Here is a 20,828-nt window from a genome sequence, read left to right on the forward strand (position 1 = left end):
CCATGCTTGAAAAGAAGCATGTCTGACTTTCGTCCTTCCATACACGACTTGGGTGAACACGGTTGGGATAATGATGCAAGGGTTAGGGTTCCCCCTGAGTCGTGTAAACAAAGCCACTTGCGCCTCCTCCTCCCCTTCGCTTGGAGCAAAGAGATGCTCCTACAACAGACGAGCCCGCACCCGCAGGTTTCTGAGTAAGCTACATGCTGCTGAGCAGTGCCGTGATCACTGGCACATGCCCTGTGCCCGATGTGATGCCGAGTTCTGTGCTAGATATATGTCACCTGCCCCTGACCCGAACCCGCCGGCAAAGTGAGAAGAGCATGTTTTCTTGTATAATACGAAAGCACAACTCTCTACTGCCAGGGAGTGAAGTAACCCTCGGTTGAGAGCAGGCTCCGAACCTTCCCTTCACTGGCCCTCCGTTGGCAAGTCCGAAGAGTTGCCATGCCAGCCCCGGAGGACCACCGGCCTGTGCCACCCCCGTCATGAATTAGGGCAACTGTCTCCGCTCAACACATTGTGTGTCGCCATCCAAACTTCCCGGAATAAAAAGAATTAAATCACGAAATTGTGAATTGGACCCGCTTGCTCCCTTGCCGCCCTGTGCAAAAAGGCGGGTCCTACCCCCCGCCAACTTCTTCCTGCTTCCGCCTGCTCCCCAACCTTTTCAGCTCCTCCCCTCGCCTTCCTTTCTCCAACTTCTTCTCCTCCACCAAGTTTCACCGAGGAGATCACCAGAGCTCCCACCACCACTGCCTGCTTGTGTCCCGGGTTGCTGCGCTGTCACCGCCCAAGTCAACGTAAGTAAGCCCTCATTGTCATTATTGTGGCCTTTCTGCCGTTGAGTCGACGATCTCGTCGAGGCCATTGCGGCCGAGGCTCTCGGACAAGCGATTGTCTGGAAAAGATCGATTTCTACCTCCTCTTGGCCCAGATCCTGGCGGCTGACAACTGTATCACGAGCAGTTCCATCACGTCAAGCAAATCGCTTCCAAAATTCAAAGACGAAGTAAGTAGTATCGAGTATCATCTCCGAGTTCTCGGCCTCCTACGCTCATTGATCTACGATCGTGGCGGGACGAACCGATTTATCCTCGCGCTGGAGACTCTTTGACGCGAGAATCGGGACTCAGAGAACATGCCTAGCTGACCAGCTCACAGCAGCAACTACAAGATGCCTCCCCGCGCGGACAAGGGCTCGGGCGCCGCTGGCAAAGCCGGCGAGGGCTCGGGCGAGTTTGCCGGCCCCTTCACTTTCAACGGCCACATCCCCTCAACGACCGACCTCAAGTTCATTTTCGCCTTCGTCAACCATTTCAAGGTCAAGCCCGAGATGAACTGGGAGGAGCTGACCGAAGATCTTGGCCTGAAGGGCAAGAAGAGTAAGTCTTCTTGTGGTTGTTTGATTGTTTGATTGTCTCTGTGCTTGGCACGGTCGAGACATTACAGATGGCCGCCGATGGACCAACTCTCCATTGCCGATGGGCGATGGGCGACTTGGTCTGTAGGCCCGTCATGCTTCGTCTTGCTTGACTTCGCAAGTTCAGCGATGCCTGGCTGGCCTCTGTTTGGCATTGCTGGAGCTGGACGGTGCCATCGTTTGGCTGCTCTCCGAAGAAGCACCTTTTTTTTTCTGTCTCATTGATTTTCTCACCCGACCTTTTATCTCTCACCCATTTTCAGACCAAGCTACTAACCACATTCTTTCCCCCGCAAAACAGGCACCTACGAGCGCTGGCGCCTCTTCCGCCAGAAGTTCGGCATCACGCTGCCCGAGGAGAGCGCCAACGGCCCCAAGAAGTTCACGGCCACCACCACCACCACCCCCGCTGCCCGCGGCAGCGGCAACACCAACGACAGTGAGGACGAGGGCGCCCCCACCGTCGCCACCCCGGCCAAGCGCAGCAGCGCGAAGGCCGTCTCCACCGCCGGCACCCCGCGCACCCCGGGCTCTGCCGCGGGCAAGAAGCGCGCTGCGGCCGCTTCTGCTGCCGCCTCTGCTTCCTCTCCTACCGCCGGCACCCCGACCAAGAAGGTCAAGGGCTCCGCCGGCGCTGGTGTTGGTGGCTCCGGCTCGCCGGCCGCCGCCAGCAAGGGCAAGGGCGTGGTCATCCCTCCCACGCCCCAGAACAACGGCGAGCCGTCGCCTTCTCCTCTTTCGTCCCCGGCTTCGGACTACAGCACCACTCAGATGGCGGAGTAGACGACCGCCGTCTTTGCGCCCTCGGATGACGCCTGAAGGGAGAGGAGGATTGCTGGGTCGTTGGGGTTGGGGATTCGCTTGCTTTTTTCTCTGGTTTCTTTTTCGTTTCTCTCTTTAGTGATTTGACAATGGGAGGTTATGGACACCACACGGTGGTGGTTTGCCGATTTGTTCGGCTCGGCTGGGCACTTTTGCTGGGTCGGCCGTCTAATCGGTCTTTTGCTCTTCTTTGATTTTCTCGCCCGTTCCGCTTACTCCGCCCTGGTCTCGTTTACCAACTCGGGCTGCTGTCTCTCTGGCTTTTCTCTTCTCTGCTCGCAACTCTTGGACCAAATCATATGGGACATGGACCGCGACGGAATTGGAAGCGCAGTTGGGTTGGCTCAAGGCTTGGAATCGGGATTGAATAGGGCTGGACCCGGAACGGCACTGTCATGCAACATCTGGGAAATGGGACAAGGTTACTGGGGAATCGGACAGGGCCACTGGGAAATGTTTCTCTTTTTATCAAAGGCTTCGGGCTCAAGCTGCCCCTTCCTCATACGTAGGACAATTGAGAGGCCGTCTCGCTGACATCATGATCATCGGCTGCCAGAGTGACCGACACTTTTGCAGGCCAAATGCCTTTGATTACGTGACATGCTTTGTCCGCTGCACAATGCCGTGCTTTGACCACCAGTTCGATTCTCGTCTACACATGCCCTCTGGTGTTGTGGGAGTACTGCTAGTAGTGGTAGTGCGAGTGGTGATGGTGATGGTTAAGCCTATGGCACACACGCCCGTCCGAAGTCAACTTTGACAGTTATCAGACGTAAAAAAACCTTTTCGCACATCATTGACACGTGGTTGCTGCTCTTCAGACATTTTCTGCATAGTTTCTTCTCAAGCAATTCGTCATGGAAAATGGATGTCAGTGATCGCCTGAAAAGGAGGTGGGAGGTCAGCAATGCGTTGCCCGGCAACGCAGGCTTGGCATCCCTTTTGTCCTGTTCTCTCTCCCGATACTCTTGACCAACTCCAGGATCACGGTAACTACGCTGCACAGATCCATGCCAGCTGAATCAGCATTGTGTTCTTTCTCTCGGTTGCACTTGTTGTCTTTGGGGTAAAGACGAGGTGGTCCGAGCAGGCTCGCAAAGAAGGGCGTACTCTGATGTCTCGATGATTGTCTTCTCCTTGATTCTGTTGATCGAGTCTGCTATATCTTTCTGGCTTCTCTGAAAATATTTCTCAGGCCTTCCTCTCCTTGTTCAGCCCAACATATATCGGGCCTGTAAGGTTCCAGCCTATCCATTGATCCATCGAATACAGGGCAAGGCGTGGCGATGCAATGCAGCCCCTGGGTTCTCCAGCTCATGTTCCACTGCAAGGCATCTGAATAATCCTCGCAGCTACGGACACCATACTAGGCCGTCAGTCGCAGCTAAAGCCATTTTCCTGACCCCGATTATCTGCATCTTCAAGTCATGGGTTTTACTTGCTTACAGCGCCCGTGTCCCTTCCGGCGGTTGTTTTCTCTCCCAGATTAGGACCAAGCATCTGAGGGGGCTCAGGTAGTCTTGTTTCCATCACCTGAGGGAAGGTTCGTGGCCGGCCATTCGGGCGTTTGACTCAGATACCCTTTACCGTTTAGATGACCCTTGTCTCTGAGTCTGGCAAGCTGTCTCAAGTAACAAACCACGAAACGGCATCGGCATATAGACGGCGTGCAACTGGGTTCGGCTCTGTAAGTAACCCATTTTCGACGCTGGAGCGGAGGAAGGATTCCACGTCGGAATTGGCCCGGCGGGCACCTACTGTAGTTGTCGGTATCCGTAGACCACCACGACAATCTTTGCGAGCACGAGTTCGCCGAAGGCGCCGTAAGGTGGCAGACCATCCACAATCACAAACGTTCAAAGCCGGAGGAGACTACTGTAGAAAAAGAAGACGTCCCAATTATCTGCGGTAGCAACAAACGCAGCCATGCCCTAATCACGCGATTGCGCGAACCGAAACCCAGCCAAGTGCGCAGCCTAGTAAACCGAGACGAGAAGACCCTCCCGTGTGCCCCGAATGACTCAGAACCCGATCAAACCGATTTACTCCGCCAAAGAGCAAACCATGCCCAACCCGATTGCCCCAAGTCCTCCCAGAACCCGCCGGAAAAAAGAACTCCCCATCCATGCTGCCCCATGTCCGATTCCGATCCCACGAAGGCCATTGTGACCTCGATGAAAAGGTGCCATGCCGAAAACATAAGAAAGTAAAAGACCGCAATGGTGACGTGTCGTGACCCAGTGACCCTTGATGAAACCCGGAAAAAAAAGCAACCCGAAAAAAAGGAAAAATCAGAAGAGAGGAGAACCGAAGCTCAATCCCGGAAAATGACCCTAACTATGTGCCGCACGAGAAAAGCCGAGCAATGCCAGGTCCGATTGGAGGCGGAACTTCCTGAGAGAAAAGAGCTTCCATGCGAAATGTCGAATTTCGGCTCTGATCTCCAGGCCAAGATGCTGCCGATCCCCGTTCAGATAACTGAGCACAATTGTCGGAGATGTCGCTCGTGAGCTTGCGTGGTCGCGGGAGAAACTTGTCTAGGCGAAGCCGATGTCGGGATCAACGCCATAGCTATCGCTGCAATTGCGATCACCGTGTCAGCCAGCGGTCGGTTGTCAACGCATCATGGGCGCAGCAAACAAATGCAATCTGAAAACTTAGTGAAGTAGGGCAGTGTGATACTTACTCGGCCGGCTCCTCCTTCTTGACGGAGCCATCTTCCTTCTTGACCTTCTTCACGTCGGGCTTGACGTCTTCCTCATCGTCGCTCACGGCGACGGCAGCAGACTTGCGCTTGCCAGAGCCGGGCTCCTTCTTGACGGAGGCCGAGCCGGCGGCGTTCTTCTTGCGGCCGCCGGGCGTCTTGGGAGTGGACGGGCCGGCAGCAGCGCCGTCGTCCTTGGCAGCGCTGGCGCCCTCCTTGCGACGGAGCTTCTGAAGATGCTGGCTGTAATTCAGATTGATATGTTAGCCTGTCTCCTGTACCGTTTCGCGGTGCCTGAGAATGAAATGAAAACGAAGTAAATATAAAATCAAAAAAATGACGCGAAATGGAAATTCCAGCAAGGGCAACGCGAGTCGGCGGCAGAGTAGGCAGTACGTGATCGCTTTCACAGTGCAGGTGTAGCCGAAGCTATGCATGCGCGCCATGACGCCACGCAGCTGCTCCTGGGTCGGTTGCAGCTCCTGCATGATGGCCGTAAGGAGGTCATGATCCGCGTGGTGGTCCCAGTTCATGCGCTCAGCCATCTTGACTTTGGGGCGCGCTTGAGGCTGGTTGGCGAGGTGATTGATGGATGAGGGTCGGGGAGGAGGAGAAAATGAGCGCGCTTGCCCGGCGGGTGGAAGTTGGAGAGTTGAAGAGAAAAGCAGGAAGCGGAGGAGGAGAAGAGCAGAGAAAACGGATTTTGTGTTGAACTCGGAAGACCACAGAAGCAGAAGAAAGAAGGAAGAGGTTTGGGGAGAAGTACATCGCGGCGCTGGCCGTGTAGTTGTAGCCCTTCTTGGCCACTCGCTCCAGGATCTTGTCCCATTGATGCGGGCTCGGCGGCGCCTCCGCCATTACGGCCTGGAGCAGCGCCAGGTGCGCATCGTGACCCCAAACAGTGGGCTGCTTCGACATTTTGCCTTGTCGGCGGTACGAATTGGTGATGGTGCGTTGAACGTGTGGGAAGAGTTGGTTGAACCGTTGGGGGGATCTTGCAAGTGTCGGGGATGAGAAGTGATGTTTGGGGAGAGGAGAATGAGAAGTGCGGAGGAAGAGAAGGGTGTAGAAGAGAAAAGACTGGCAGGAACAGGAAAACCAGGCCAGTGGATCAGAAAACCATCTGAAAACATACACCAGGGCTCCCTCAGTGAAAGTGTAGCCTTTGGGTCGCAGCGAAGCCACCACAGCGCTCCAGTCGCTGCCAGTCGGCTTCATGTGCTCAACCAGGGCCACCAGCACGGCTTCGTGCGTTTCGCCGTCCCAGTTCTGGAGAGTGCGTCCCATTGTGACTGGTGTCTTGGTGATCTTTTTTCCTTTCGTCGTTTGAGGGGATCGGCTTGGTGTTTTGGAGGAAGAGAACTGGTGAGGGTGGTGGGAAGCTCAAGAACAGGTGTTGGAAGCAGAGAAATGGGAGCAGAAGCAGAAGAGAAAGAAGCTGAATCGAAGGAGAATGAGAAGGAGAGGAAAAAACTACGTTGAGCACTTGCTCCACCGGCACCTGGCAGTGCGGCCTCCTTCCCGCTTCCCCTGATTCGCAGGCATCTCAGCAGACAACGTACCGGATGGCATTCCAGCCCATGTCATGGCCCTTGGCCCGCATGATGTTAACAATCTCCGTCTGCTGCTCCTTGTTGATGGTGCCCATGACCTGGATGATGGCCTCAAACAGGTCGTCGCGGATGTTATCCCACTTCGCCATCTTGGCAACTTTTGCGAGCTCAAAGACGGAGGATGTTGGTGATGTGCCTGTGGTGCCTCTTGTGGCCGACTTGGTGTCGATATGTAGCCGGGTGGGAAACCGTGCTGCCGAGTGGAAGGGAGAAAAGAACAATGGGATGGGCGAAATAGATGGCTAGAAACCTTGATGGCACTGATCTTTGGTCGTCCCAAATAAAGATCAGGTTCTCGCTTGAGTTGAGGCCCAGCACTTGACAGGACAGGAAGAATTTGCAATGAGGAAGGTGGCCTTGCCAACCAAGAAGCAGGGAAAGAGGATGGATTTTTTTCACTTGGGGGCCCAAAATCCAGAGATGCGTGTAAACAGAACTCGCGACAAGGGGGGATCATGCGCACCAAGGGGGGTATCACTCGCGGAAAAAGGGGGTTGCTCCTCGCGACAAAGGGGCATTAGGGCAAGAACAGTCCACTCACCGCGTGGCGTCCCACGTGGAGACATAACCATTGCGCTTCAGGGCGGCCTCAATCTCCTTCTGCCACTTGTTGATGGTCACCTTGCCATTCTCCGTGAGAATGTCCAGGCAAACCGCCAGAAGGATCCGGTGGGACTTGTCGTCCCACTTGGTTTCGAATGGCTTGCCGCTCATGTTGACGGGTTCTGTTCGAGACTGTGCGTTGATTGTTGTGTGCTTCTTAGTGTGGGGCAGTTTTTGTATTCGGGGTTGTGCGGTCTGCTGGAGGAGAGAGAGAAGTTGTGAGGAAGAAAGGAAAGGAACAGAGTTGCAGAGGACCGCCACAGAGGCAAATACCATTGTTGACAGGTCGAAGCGGGTCTCCGCGCGGGTCTGGGCGAGGGGTAGGCTGCGGAACGTGGCGGAACAGGCAGAACACGCGGGACCAAGCCCCGGGGCACTGCGCCGTTGGGGGTCAACGGCGGGGAGGAACGGCCCGGGCGGCCTGGAGCAGTAGCAACAGCATGACATGGACAACCATGCTACCATAGGAGTTGGGCAACTAGGTACTATCCATCACAAAGACTTAGTCACATCCGCTCACAAGAAGACCAGGCGAATTGGATAGCGCAGACGGGGGAGAACCAACAGTAGTGATCACGATTGCCGCGATTCCACCTCAGATATTAAGCCCATGGGACGAGCAACACCACGGATAGAGACGAAAAGACCTAAAACTACACACCTGCCCTGTAGGACATCACTCGCCAACCCGTCATCTTACACTGAACCGCAATCGCGGTGTGGCGGCCGAGAAGGACCGACCACAGAGCGACCCAAGGAGTAGCCACGAAGTAGCCACGCAAATGAGACACCAAGCCTGATGCCGATCGCTCAAGAGCAAGTTCTACGCATCACCATAGGAGTACCTGTCATACAATGTCAGCGGCAGGGATTAGGAAAAGCGAGGAGGTGGGTGATATATATCGGCAGGGATTAAGAAAAGGGAGGAGGTGGGTGCCGGGTCTGTGGCAGTTGCAAGACTCACTCAGTTGCGTATTCGCCCGGCGTCGGCGTGTTGTTGTGGCTGGCGAGGGCATTCAGCACAGCCTCATCGTCGAGAGAAGGATCCTGGCTGTCGTTCAGTCGCTGTCGCTTGGCCGCGGGCTCCTCCGTCGGCTCGTTGACGAGGCTCGGGTCCACGGCGAGGCCATCGGGCGCCGTCATCTGGGCCTGCGGGGCGACCCGCGGACTGGGCACGGGGGCACCGGGCTGCGGCTGGCCTTGAGCGACCGGGACTCCCGGCGCAGCGGGCATGCTCTGCATCGCAGGGTTGCCGGGAGCGCCAGGGGCGGGCGAGACGGTGACGGGAGGAGCAGCGGAAACACCAGGTTCGGCGGCGAACTGGGGCTGCATGGGGCCCGCGGGTGGCATTCCAGAAGCGGGTTGAGCTCCGGGAATGCCAACCGGAGCTGCAACGGGTGCACCGGGCTCGGCACCGACAGGCTGAGCTCCGGGGGGCGGCGCGGCAGTGGCGCCGGCAGCCTGCTTCCTCGGCCGTCCCCTGCCCGGACCGGGCCGGCGTGTGATGGGGTTCAGCGTGGGATCGATCTTCCTCGGATTGTCATTCTGCGCGCTATTCTCGTTCTTCTGCTGGGCTCGACGGAGGCCCTGGAAATGCTGGCTGAGCGCGAGTCAGTGCAAGGTCCTGAGGGCCTTGAGTTGACCATCGATAAGGAGGAGACAAGGGAATGATTGGATAGCAAGGAAGCGTAACACGTATATGGAGCTCGATGGGTTCCGGATGCTTCAACTAGCACAACGCAACAGTGATGACAGAGGGGTTGGTTGAAGGCGGACCACATCGACACGACATCCAGTGAAAATGCAAGCCACTCAACACACGCCGCAGCAACAGACAGCGAGAGAGGGCAACGGCATCGACGCCACTTACCGGCATCCCTCGTTGGTGAAGCCGTAGCCCAGCGACCGCATATGATTACCTATCGTGACCCATTCCGAGCCGCTGATGACGCCAATGTTCTTGACCGACAGGATGGTGAAGAACAGGTCCTTGTCGGCCTTGTCATTCCAATTCTTGTTCATCGCGGGCGATGTTAACGTTGATTGGGGCTGCCGTCAGAGTGGATAAGACTCGTAGATGGCGAAAATTGCTAAGGTCTGCTAAGGAGAGATGGGTGCGTGGTGGGCGGAGACCAGCAGCTCAAACAAGACGGCCACGGCTCGATCATTCAGCCGGTGCCGAGAGGTGGCAGGTTGCGTGGGAAGGGTGGAGTTGTCGACCAATGAAAGCAACGGGTGCTGAGAGTCCGAGTGGGGCGCCTGGAAACGAGCGGTCAGATGATTTCGTGCCAATATCGCGTCAGGAGGGCCCACCGCGGCTGATTGATCCGTTCATCCCTTTGGTGCGCAGGAGGTCGGGTAGGGGTGTGTCCAACGCGCTGCAAGCAGCCCCGCGGGACCTGTTCCCAACTTTCGCATTTGCTGGCCAAGAAGGACCCTGCACCCCAACGGCATCCCCTGGAATCCGGTCGATTACCAAGGCGCTTTGGAGCACCCCATCCCCAGAGGTGGCAAACGAGCTGCCCGATGCAGCGGGTGGAGGGCGCTGGGACCCGAGTTGACCGCCAATTAAGATTGTCGCCTTCCATTCGTTTCAGGCAGCGGAGAGACGACGACGCCAGCGGGGCATTGACTCCGCAGCCGCCCGTGAAACCAAACCAGCCCAGGATTTCTATTTTCCTTATCGAACGCCAACTCGGGTGCTTTCTTGGTTCCTTGGGCTGCGCCGCGATTGTGGCTGCTTCGGCCGATGCTGGATGCACCTCACCCTGGTTGTCCCAAAGGTGAACATGCTCAGGCCCCCCAAACCAAACGTCCGCGTCGCTGATGACGAGGCTGATGGAGTCGCCAACCCCTCCGTTCCCGTCCGCCAACCGCCCATTTGCCTCGTTTAATTCAAGATAGAGTGACTCACAACCATGACACAAAGGCGGATCAATTCCGGCCGACTTGATCTCAGTGTTTCTGCTTTTTTTTTTTTTTTTTATTTTTTCCTCTCGAGACAGATTGTCGTGTCTGCTCGGTTGCCGCGACAAGAGCGACGATTGTTTGCTTCGGTTGGGCCATGCAAGCGACAATCCATGCGTCCACACTACAGGCATGGATAGCTGGCCTCGAGGACGGATTCTCCAATCGCCAATTCAGATCACATTTCGCTCCTTGCATTGATTAACTGCATTAGTGAGCAGGTGTGTGCACCAGGTTTGTCTGACAGGGCGCCATCTCCCTCGGCAGGGGACAGGGATCGGCAAAAAACCACTTTACGCGCGGAAGCGGCGCGATAGCGCGTCGCCCAGTCGCTCCGACGCACCTCCATCGCCGATTTTCAGCGGGCGACCCCTCCCCTGCCTCCTTTTTTTTTGTTGAGCGCCTGACCAGGGCAATCCATGGATGACCAGGCAACCATCGCATTGCCGTGGCAGCAGTCGCAGGGGTCCTCAATCGGGATGGATTAAAACAAGGCGCAAACTCGCAAAAGTCTCTGCTGGGAGAAGGAGGTCTTCGCGGCGGGCTCTTTCAGGCTGCTGCAGCATCCAGCTGGCCCGGACGCGCCTTTCTCCTCATTTGGCAAGGTCGTCTCTAAGCCGTCTTGTTTGACCGGCCAAGGCGATAGCTATCTCACATAATCGAACTCGCCCGGCTTTCTCCTGGCCAAGCAAAATTTGCGAACCATAATGACGGTTTCTTGCTTCTTCTGCCCTCCTGCTCTCCCCGTGCCAAAGCCGGTTCTGATCGGGCCCCGGGCCTAGAGTAGCCTTTTTTACGGTGAAACAGGCATATAATCCGACAGCCTCACCACTCATCAGTGACTCACTTCTCCACTCGCGAGCAGCAGGTTTCGGCTACTGTGATCCTTGCCTTGGCTTCCCCTCCTGGCGGCCCAGCAGCCCTGTTCAGGTTCATATTGGGCCACTCCCTCCCGTCACCCCCGCTATCTTGCTCTTTTCTCCTTTCCTTGGCTGCGTCGACTGGCCCTCGACTGCGCACCCGCACCCCATCACGGCCCTCCTTCGGACAGATCGTGGCCAGGCCAAACACCGCCGCCATGGCCAACAACGACAATGCCATGGCCCGCTTCCTGTTCGCAATCCTCCAGCAAAAGTGTCTGAAGGATGTAAGTCAGGCTTGGATAGCTGCATGGCCTGGAGCAAGTGGACCGCTGAACTGAGCTCTCATTCATAGATCGACTGGAACAAGGTGGCCCACAACCCGATCCTCGCCCAGGAGATCACCAATGGCCATGCCGCCCGCATGCGCTACTCCCGGTTCCGCGCCGCCATGCTAGGCCTGGAGCCTCAGCGCCGGAACCGTACTAATCCCGACAAGTCGCGCGTCTCCAAGAAGAAGAAAGCAGACGGCGTCAAGCCCAAGAAAGAGGACGATGATGAAAAGAAGAGCGGCAGCGGCATTGGCAACATCAAAACCGAGAAGACGGCAGAGGCCAACAGCCCAACCACGATCAAGTCCGAAGGACGAAGCATCGCTCCTCCTGCACCGCAACCATCCCAGCCCCCGGCGCCCATGATGACACCGGCGATGCTGAAGACCGAGGCAAGCCTCGATAACCCGTTCAACCAACAGGGGAATCCCCCCTCGATTCTTGCCGCCGCCGCCTCCTCTCCGAGGATCAAACAAGAGCAGCTTCCGCCGCCGGCTGCCAGCATCACGCCTCCAATGCCCGAGCCGACCACATTTGGCCTCGTCTCCACTACTCCGGCGACAAGCTCAGCGTCCTCGACTCCGTATGTCGACAGTCATCACCGCATGCAAATGCGGCTGTTAACCCCCTGCAGCGACACCGACCCCGTCGGCATCCAGGGCTTCTTCCCGCAGAGCCCGGCCCCCTCGACAAGCGACCTGCTCCACAGCCAGCACCACCACCATTCCCACCATCATCACCACCCCACCGTAGGCGCAGGCTCCCCCCCGCTCTCCGCCGCCGCGCCATCGCCGTACGACTTCTCCCAGTGCCTCGAGGCAGCCGGCCCGCCCTCCCCATGGCACTCGCAGCAACCACAGCAGCAGCACCACCATCCCCACCACCAGCACCACCACCACAGTCACAGCCAGGGTTCGCCGTCTCTCTACTCCTTCGGACCTACACCTGGTACTACTACCGGCACAGCCGGCGGTTTTACTACCCTAGACGGCAGCGGCTACAACCCGTTCTGCGCCGACCACCATCATCATCACGGCCACGACGAGGACGCGGACCACGTCGTCGACCCGCTGGGGCTGCACGCGGGCGCGGGCATGGGCATGGCTTCAAACCTCTTCCGCGAGAGGGAGTTTGAGATGGAGATGGACCGTGCTACTGCTGCTGTTGCTGGTGCTGCTGGAACTGGTAGTGGTGGTGGTGATGGTGTTCCGGTGGGGAGCCAGATGGTGAAGCATGAGCACGGGTGGGACGGGGCGTTTGGGGGAATTTGAGCGCATGGATGGGTGGATGATGGCGAGGTGAGGGCATTGGGGAAGTTGGTAGATTGGGGAAGGCGGTGGCTTGGATGACGATGAGTTTGGATTGTTGCTCCCTCTGCTCTTTTGTCTCCGCGCCCTGGATCTGGTTTGCTTGAGAGGGTATCCTTTCCTGATGTAGCTCTCTCTCTCTGCTCGTGGCTGTTACTGCGAAGTATGGTCCGAGTCCTTGGTATCGCAGAGCAGGCCATGTAAGATGATAGCTCATGGATACGATGGCGATGTGGCTAATCAGACTTGACTTGGGTCTTGGATATGAACGTTGATGAATTTAGTCTCTACCATATCGCACCTTGGCCAGCATCCGTCGTGCTCTCCACAGGTGGTGTCTTCTGATACATCCACATCTTCTTTAAAGTGTCAGGTCCCTCTGGTATCTTTCATATTCCGTCTTGATGGTTGAGAGCAATCTCCCCATGAGTGCTTCTGATTTGTACCAAGACGGGCAGGAAGGTATGGACGGAAGACGCCATTACAAAGGGGCAACCCCTGCCAACTCTAAACCTGAGCATCACTTTAGTCACAAGTCTGGCCGTCAGTGTTTCGCTGATCTTGTCCTTGCGCTTGGTAGGACTTAGAGTGTGGAAGAAAAAGGCCAGCCTCGAGTTCCTTCCCAACCTGCCACAGAAACCTTGGTCACCCGGCAGCGGCGGGATCTTGAACCACTCACGCACCCGGTCCGGGAAAGCATCAACAGGCGAATGAACTCAAAGCGTCGACAATCGCTTTCACGCTTTTCTTCTCATGAGGGCACAACCGGCGCTAGCCCTAGTGAGAAGCCGGAGTGTTTCTTCTGCATCCAGCTGTTTGTTTCGTAGCGCCCTCCCTCCTCTTCAACTTCTTCACCCTTCAAGCGGCAGACAGTCGCTTTCCACCGCGATTCTGCAACTTCCTGGATATTACATCCTGCAGAAGAATCCGCCCGTCGCGATCTGACGGCAACAGCAGGAAAGAGGTAAGTCCATCTCGAGATTCCTCGACATCCTCCGCAAGGAGCCCCATGTCGGCGCACCTTTTTCCTACCCAGCATCAGCGGATAGGATGCGATTGGCGACTTGCTTCCCTCTCCTTGTTCTCTTCCGACGCGTAGTTTCATTTCCTTTTCCCTCGCGTGCCTCAACTACGCGTCGACCACATCACCGCTGCCGAATCGTCACTCGCCAAGCAGGAAAGGCACGCGAGTCTTGTCAACCATCAGCTGCTCCCATTTTGATTTTCGTTTTCTCTTCAACCCTGGCCACTGTCCTCCTTTCCAGTTGAGTGAGTCATGTTATTTGGCGATTTACCCAACTGCTCTCGGACACCATGCTGCCGATTCTTCTGTCTCTGAAGACCGCCTGCTGATGATGCCGACCCCAACAGGCGGCCGCAACAAAACAATCGGTGTTTTCCATCGACGCCGCCTTTCATAGTACATCGCTCGTCAACCCAGAGCAGAAAACAAAATGCCTCCCAAGACCCCCAAGGCCGCCACCGGCGGTGAAGGGCCGGATGGCCGCAAACAGCCGACTGCTCAGGAGGCCTTCCTGTTCTACACCATCATCAAGAACATGAAGGGCAAGCCCGAGATCGACTGGGCAGCTGTTGCCGTTGATGCCAACTTCAAGAATGCCGAGACCGCGAAGGTGAGTTTGATCCATCTCATGTACCTGTTCTTTTTCCGTCACCCAGGCTAGCCTCGACCCGGTCCCCTCTCTCCCCCCCTGACCCAAGCAGCCCGCTCTAACTCGGCATCCATCTGATACTGATCTTCGTCCCTCCGAAGGTCCGTTACGGCCAAATCAAGCGCAAGCTCGGCTTGGACACCTGGAATGCTGCCAAACCAAAGGACGGCAACGATGCGGCCGGTGAAGAGGGCACTCCGAAGACCCCGGCCACTAGTCGCTCCAAGAAAACAGCGTCGACCCCGGGTACCGGCGCCGGCGTCAAGAAGCGCGGCAGCACCAGCAAGAGCGCGGCTGCCACCACTCCGAGCGGCGGCCGCGGCCGTAAGAGCTCCAAGTCCAACGCCATCATCAAGGCAGAGGACGCCGACGATGAGGGAAGCTTCCACGACGTCGATGACTACGACAACAACATGATGATGGACCTCGGCGCGCCCATCAAGCCCGAGTTCGGAAACACCAACTTCACCACCGGCGGCAGCAGCAGCCTGAGCTCCGTCGCGGCCGAATACGCCAACTTCCCCGCGGCCATCCCGGACATGGTGCTGGAGCGCAAGGCGATCCTGGTCAACGTCAACGGGACCTGGACCGTCTCGCCGGCCCCCATCGAGGTCCACGCGCAGTGGCTCGCCCGCCTGCCGGCGCACATCCAATCGCTGTTCTACACCCAGGCCCAGGTGACCGCCAGCACCAGCCGGGCCATCAACAACATCAACAACATCAACAACAACAAGAACGGCGCCGCCACCAAGGGCTTCCTCGCCGACGACGAGGACGATCTCAACGCCGGCACCAACCACGCCGACCATGACGCTCACGACAACGACGAGCACCCTGCCGCCCAACAACTGCTGCGCGAGACCTTCCAGGCAGCCGGCCACCCCCACCCCCATCATCACCAGCACATCGCGCTCTCCGACGTGCACGTCAACATGCCGGTGCCCATGCCGATGGACATGGCCGCGGAGATGGAGATGGGCTACCGCGTTGGCGGCGGCGGCGGCGCTGGCGGCGGTGTTGGTGCTGGTGCAGGTGGTTGTGGTGGCAGGGACATTGACCTGCACTCCATCCCCATGCACCCGTCGTACATGGAGCAGCTGGAGCGGGAGACGCGCGAGCTGGAGGAGCTGGACCGCGCGGCGCTGTTCGGGGGCGGCGGCGATGATCAGGACGGGTACTGAATGGGCTGTCAATGCTCGCTGGATGATGGGGCGTGGCTCGGTAGTGAGGGGAGGGGAGTTAGGGTGGCTGGTGCTGGGGTGCGTTGATGGTGTTTTTTGATGCTTCTTTTTGCTTTTCTTTCCTTTTTTTTTTCTTCTTCCTTTTCTTCCCTCTTGGCTGTTTTATGGGGCGGGTTGTCTTCACTTCACTCAGGTTGGTGGCGCGACACGAACTTGCGGGCGTTGCTGGTGTCTGCGGGAGCTGGGTGACGGCATCATCGCAAGTCGGCCACCACATACCCTACCGATCTAGGGGGGACCGACATGCTAGGTTTCCCTCTGCTCGCTGTCCGCCTTGGACCAGGATCTCCCATTTCATTTTGCTCGCTGGTTTTTTTGTCTTCATTTCCTATCTACTGCTCTGCATTTGGCGTCGGCTATAGGTTCAGGACATCTCGGACTCTGAGCTGGCCTGACATATGACATGACGGCGTGGGATGCCATTGCATAGGAGGCATGGGTTTGCATGACATGGCATGGACCTGTGGAGGACGCTTGGTTCTTTAGGTGGCACCTGACCTACATACCTTCCCGCTCGGCAGACACGGCCTCGTGGAGCGGGAAGCCCAAATAGCAACCTCGGATTTTCTCTGACGAATCCCTTCACGCAGACCCTCGAGCTGCAGCATGACTGATGATTTTTTTCATTTTTGCTGCCAGACCTGGGTTCAATCCGTCATCCACCCGCTTGGATACGGATCCCGTAAGCTTCACAATGCAGGAGACGCGAGACGCGTGGGATACACATCACACGCACCCGGACTCGGTGAGTACACCTGTAGAAAAGATGACATACACAATAACCCGCCATGGACGACCATACCATTTCCATCCGCGAGGATCTTCCACCTCATCGAAGAAAGGCCCAGAACCGGAACATAAAAAAGAAGCAAGCAGCAAGGCCCCGCAGGGCTCACTTGCGCTAGGGATATCACTGACAACAGCAACACAAAAAACAAGACAAGCCAGGGCCGAACAAAGCACCGCGGCGAAAACAAAAAGAGGAAGAAGGAACCCAGTCGGCAACCCGTAAAGCAACAAGGCCCCGGTATAACTCCTCGATCGGTCCCATAGACAAGTTGTGCCGGCCCCAAGCCCCACGCCACGCCGCCCCAAAGACATGCCGCCCAAAGGACATATTCGCATCGCCCGACCCTTGAAACCCATAATAAACAGCCCCTTATTCTTGCCCCGACCCCGAATCCTTGTCCGGCCGCCCAGCTGAGCCATCCGAATACCGCCGGCAAGTGACATAAACACAACAACAATACAGCATAAAAGCAGGTGAACAAGGAAAATTCATAGGTATCGTAGCAGTTCCGACCTGCCTCGCCATGCCGGCGCCAAGTAATCACATCGCCGAAGAGGATAGAAGAAAAGGGAGAGCGGGAAAACAGTCCGTAACGCCATTGCTAGCAATCCCGCAGGCCCCGCGTTGTGTGCTTGGTATACTTCTGATATGTTTCGATTGCCCTTCCCTGCGGCAGGGCGAGGAGATGAAAGCAGCGCTGGATAATGCAGTAGGGAGGGTATGACGCTGTTATGCACCGGGTGGGAGACCAGATGCTGACCGAGGCGGCATGCTGAGGAGAAGAAGCGATGCCGTCGCATGTCGGGAGGGGGTTGGGATATCCGGCTGGAGGGCGTACATGGAGAGATGTGTGATGTGTTGGCGACGTAGTTCTGATGGCGAGTAATGTGTAATCCGGGGCGGGGGAGCTTTCTCAATGTCGGACGCCGTTTAGCGATGGCCTTGGTCGGTCTCTCTCTCGGTCTCGCTCTCGGTCTCTGTCGCGATCCCGCTCCCGCTCCCGCTCCTTGTCTTTCTCCCGGTCCCTTTCCCGATCCTTGTCCTTCTCCTTCTCCCGCTCCCCCTTGAGATGCACCTCGGGCTGCCACCTGACAGACTCGCGGTCCGCCCAGCGTCGCATGACCGCAAGCACGGCAGCGACCGCGTCCTCGACCGAGGTCCACGGCCCGACGACCGTCCTCATCCTGGGGTCGTCCACCCGCTCCCACATCGCATTTGCCTCCTGCCACATGGCCGCCCGGTTCCGGCTGTGCTTCGCCCACCGCGCGAAGCTGCCCGCCGCGGCCGCCGGGTCCATCGTGGCCAGCGCGTTGGTGATCTGTTCGAGGCACAGCACGTGCATCTGCACGGCTAGCGCTTTGAGCGCCTTGATGCCTTGCACCCGGCCGCGCAGCTCCGCCAGGTGCGGCAGCAGCGACTCCCACGCCGAGATATCGCACGCCTTGCGCTCGAGCGTGCGCGCCTGGTTGAGCGAGTGGAAGGCAACCATGTAGGCCAGCACCATCTCGAAGTGGAGGGCCGTGGCGCGGCGCTCATCCGCCGGCGCCATTCCGCCCGGACCGCCGCGGTCGCGGCAGAGATCGTCCCGGGCGTGCTTGAGCTTGCCGCCGAGGCGCTGATACTCGGCGTGGCGTTCCTTATATGATTCGGCCTGGGCGAGCGTCTTGGGATCAAGTGGCTCCGAGCGGGTTGGCGGCCGGTTATCGCCATTGCCCGGGGTGAGACCGGTCGTGGCCGCAGGCGTGTTCCCCTGCGACTGGCTGGATGCCACCCGGGACATAGCCGTGGCGGCGGCGGGTTTCAGCGGGGTCGCCGGTGCGGCTGGTCTGGCCGCAGCGACCTCCCCAGCTGTCTTTGTCCGCTTGGCAGTCTCCTGCGGGACGTCGTCGGCTGGCCGCGGCCGCTTCTTGGCTGGCGCAGGCAGAGGGGTGGCTTCTGCGCTCGTCGAGCGCTCCTTCTTCAGTGCGTCCTTCGCTGACTTCGATGGGAGGCTCAGGAGCTCTTTGGCCCTCTTTGCGTTGGCTTTCTTCAGTTTAAAGGTCACGATCTTTGAGGGCCTGGAAGGCTTCTCATCCGCCTCCACACCACGCACAGCCGGTGCAGCCACGATCGTCTTCCTCGCACCACCCGAAGAGTCCGCGGCCTGTTTGGGAGCCGGGCCAGGAACACTTTTGGAACCGGTCTGTGCCCGTTCCTTTATGGCAAGCGCCGCCTCAACGACAGGAGGCAGCGTCGGAGAGAGCAGTGGCGGGATCTTCGAGAACTTTTTTGCCTTTTTCGAGGGGGAAGGACCGTCCGCTTTCTCCTTTTCTGCCTTTGGTGCTTTCTCTGCCGGCTTCTTCGCAGGTTTAACGTCTTTTTCGGCCCTACCCTCGAACAGAGATGGGTGGAGAGGGGATAACAATTCCGGCAGGGTCGGCTTAGCCAGGGGCTCCGGCTTTCGGGGTGTCGCAGTACCGCTCCCTGACCGAGGTCTCGAGCCGTTGACCTGAATCGTTGATCTCGGAGACGCTGTGTTCTCTCGATCCTTGTCCAACGATGACGGCGCCAACCCGTTCGCTGTTGGATGTAACCTGCCGGTCTTTGCATCCCCTGGCGGCTTCTCTGCTTCCCCTGGCGGCTTCTCTGCTGCTTTTTCCCGGCTTCGGGGGGTTGCTGACTTCGGTGGCCGTGACTGATCGGCCTGGGTGCTAACAGCTTCGGCCTTGGTTCGCTTCTGTGGAGATGGGTTGCCGTCCGTATCTGCGCTTCGCTTACGACTCTCGGTCTCGGGCTGCGCATCTTCCTGGGACGGCTTGGATCTGTTGCGCGTGTCAGCGTTCTGCATTGCGTCCGGTGCCGGAGCGATTCCCGCCGTACCTCTCCCCGTTTGTCCCTGATGGCGGCTTTTCTAGCCGCGTGTCCCGCTGGCGGGGTGTTTCTGTCTTCTCGGCAGCCCTCACATCCTCCCTGGAAGGGTGCTCCTTGGACGGCGGTCGCTTCGCAGGCGCCGTGCCGTTCGTTTTGGCATCCACCTTCGCTGGTGCCTCGTTCGCTACCGGCGACTCCGATTTCTTTCTGTTGTGGTAGTCCATCAAGGAGAGCTTCTTCCTGGCCTCGCCCTTGGCGAGAATCTTGGCCGGCATCTGGGCCGGCTCGTCGCAGATCTCAAAGGCAGCGCGAGTCGTGAGGATACCGCGCTGCGCAGCGGATATGTATGTCATATACTGCAGCGGGGCGCTGGGCCCGGTAAACCACCACCCGTCGGGTCTTGGAAATTGGCGGTCGAAGGACAATGAAAGATGGTACGGGCGGTCTGGGAGGATGCGTTGGGCCAGTTTTTCTGCATCCTTAGCCGCGCCATCCATCGTTTCTTTCATCGCTGGGACATCGGATCCGTCAAAGACAATGGTACCCCGCGCTCGTCGAATGATGTGGCTGAGCGTTTCTACAGCACACCGCTATGGGGGGGGAGCGTCGGCAAACTGTCGAAGAGCAGCAAAAACGCGAGTTTAGAACTTTCAAAGTTCAAACAGCTATGCCCGATGGTCGGAAAAGCAGTCGTAGTTGGCACGTCGGAAAACAGCTCGAGCTCGCGTAAGTCGCCTACAAAGAAGAGTCGCAAATGAAGTTAGCGCCGGTCCTAGAAAATGCAATCGACCACCGGCACAACGCCTAGCCAGCGAGCGTTTGGCGACTAGAAGGGGAGGGGCAATTGCGCGACTGACGCAACACCAACACCGACCGCAACATGGCGCGGCGGTGCGGATGCTCCACGTACCCAAACACACAAACGCAGCTGCGCCCGCAGCAAGCTTCCCCAGGGCCGCCAGGGACAGCCAAAGCGGGGTGCAAGGCTTGCAACCGGCGTTGCGGTGCTGGGATCGCCCTTCTCCCACCGCGCTTATCCCGACCTCCAACAAGCAGCGACCTTATCTTCGCGGGCGGGACACGGGCGCATCTCTCGGGGCGCGGACTCGGCCGTGAGGCTCCGGGGGTGCCCGCGTGCGGTGGCAGCAAATCAATCGGCGGCAGGAAAGGGACTGCTTTTCGGTCGGCGAGTCGAGATGCGACGCTGCCGGAAGCCGGCGTGTTTCGCGTGGGATCGGAAGGCGCAGGGCTCCGGAGGCGGTGATGTTGCAGGGTCGGGTGTGGTAGTGGTTTGGTGTGCAGGATGCCGAGGGTGGGACTGCCGGGCGCGGGCAGTGGAGCGACTGGGGTGCTGGCGGGCGGGCACCCACGGGTGGGCACCCACTGCGCTTAAAGGTGGGTCCACCGGCTTGCGGGCTGCAGATGATTTCCCAACGCAAGTCGCTTGGCTTGGCCACCTGGCGCTGGTTTCGGCGTTACACACACTCGCCAGCACGATTCGCTCGTAATTCGAAATACCGACCTCAGTCTTTTCATCATCGTCTGGTTTCTCGATTTCGCCCGGTTTGTACCTACGTTGGCAGCGGGAGCGTGAACAAAAGCCATGACAGCTTAGGTAGGTACACTCTGGCGATTCCAGTCTT

The 20,828-nt window shown here is 58.1% G+C and overlaps 7 protein-coding genes across 7 annotated transcripts; 3 read left to right on the forward strand and 4 right to left on the reverse strand.

Moving 5' to 3' along the window:
* Positions 1-1,177: 1,177 nt before the first annotated feature.
* Positions 1,178-2,206, forward strand: THITE_2132879 (uncharacterized protein; the record flags this gene model as incomplete). Its single annotated transcript, XM_003657841.1, has 2 exons — positions 1,178-1,385; positions 1,725-2,206. The coding sequence occupies 2 exons, from the start codon at positions 1,178-1,180 to the stop codon at positions 2,204-2,206; spliced, it is 690 nt and encodes a 229-aa protein (XP_003657889.1).
* A 2,721-nt stretch (positions 2,207-4,927) lies between these two features.
* THITE_2083200 (uncharacterized protein) lies at positions 4,928-5,494 on the reverse strand (the record flags this gene model as incomplete). The annotated part of the gene is made up of 2 exons (XM_003657842.1): positions 4,928-5,192; positions 5,346-5,494. 2 exons carry the CDS (start codon positions 5,492-5,494, stop codon positions 4,928-4,930), a joined length of 414 nt encoding a protein of 137 aa, XP_003657890.1.
* A 589-nt stretch (positions 5,495-6,083) lies between these two features.
* THITE_32594 (uncharacterized protein) lies at positions 6,084-6,651 on the reverse strand (the record flags this gene model as incomplete). Its single annotated transcript, XM_003657843.1, has 2 exons — positions 6,084-6,248; positions 6,508-6,651. Coding segments are annotated over 2 exons (309 nt in total), but the record flags the coding sequence as incomplete, so codon positions are not given.
* Positions 6,652-7,587: 936 nt separating this feature from the next.
* Positions 7,588-9,265, reverse strand: THITE_2124077 (uncharacterized protein). Its single transcript, XM_003657844.1, has 4 exons — positions 9,036-9,265; positions 8,130-8,765; positions 7,827-8,010; positions 7,588-7,650 (listed from the first exon to the last, which is right to left on the reverse strand). The coding sequence occupies exons 1-3, from the start codon at positions 9,185-9,187 to the stop codon at positions 7,989-7,991; spliced, it is 810 nt and encodes a 269-aa protein (XP_003657892.1). The 5' UTR covers positions 9,188-9,265; the 3' UTR covers positions 7,588-7,650; positions 7,827-7,988.
* Positions 9,266-11,089: 1,824 nt separating this feature from the next.
* Positions 11,090-12,733, forward strand: THITE_2124083 (uncharacterized protein). The gene is made up of 2 exons (XM_003657845.1): positions 11,090-11,279; positions 11,348-12,733. Exons 1-2 carry the CDS (start codon positions 11,211-11,213, stop codon positions 12,593-12,595), a joined length of 1,317 nt encoding a protein of 438 aa, XP_003657893.1. The 5' UTR covers positions 11,090-11,210; the 3' UTR covers positions 12,596-12,733.
* Positions 12,734-14,085: 1,352 nt separating this feature from the next.
* Positions 14,086-15,485, forward strand: THITE_2093054 (uncharacterized protein; the record flags this gene model as incomplete). The annotated part of the gene is made up of 2 exons (XM_003657846.1): positions 14,086-14,265; positions 14,406-15,485. 2 exons carry the CDS (start codon positions 14,086-14,088, stop codon positions 15,483-15,485), a joined length of 1,260 nt encoding a protein of 419 aa, XP_003657894.1.
* A 1,528-nt stretch (positions 15,486-17,013) lies between these two features.
* THITE_2124087 (uncharacterized protein) lies at positions 17,014-20,148 on the reverse strand. Its single transcript, XM_003657847.1, has 3 exons — positions 20,096-20,148; positions 19,195-19,920; positions 17,014-19,136 (listed from the first exon to the last, which is right to left on the reverse strand). The coding sequence occupies exons 2-3, from the start codon at positions 19,680-19,682 to the stop codon at positions 17,249-17,251; spliced, it is 2,376 nt and encodes a 791-aa protein (XP_003657895.1). The 5' UTR covers positions 19,683-19,920; positions 20,096-20,148; the 3' UTR covers positions 17,014-17,248.
* Between the last annotated feature and the right edge of the window lie 680 nt (positions 20,149-20,828).

Source organism: Thermothielavioides terrestris, chromosome 6 (genome assembly GCF_000226115.1).
Source record: "Thermothielavioides terrestris NRRL 8126 chromosome 6, complete sequence".
NCBI lineage: Eukaryota > Fungi > Ascomycota > Sordariomycetes > Sordariales > Chaetomiaceae > Thermothielavioides > Thermothielavioides terrestris.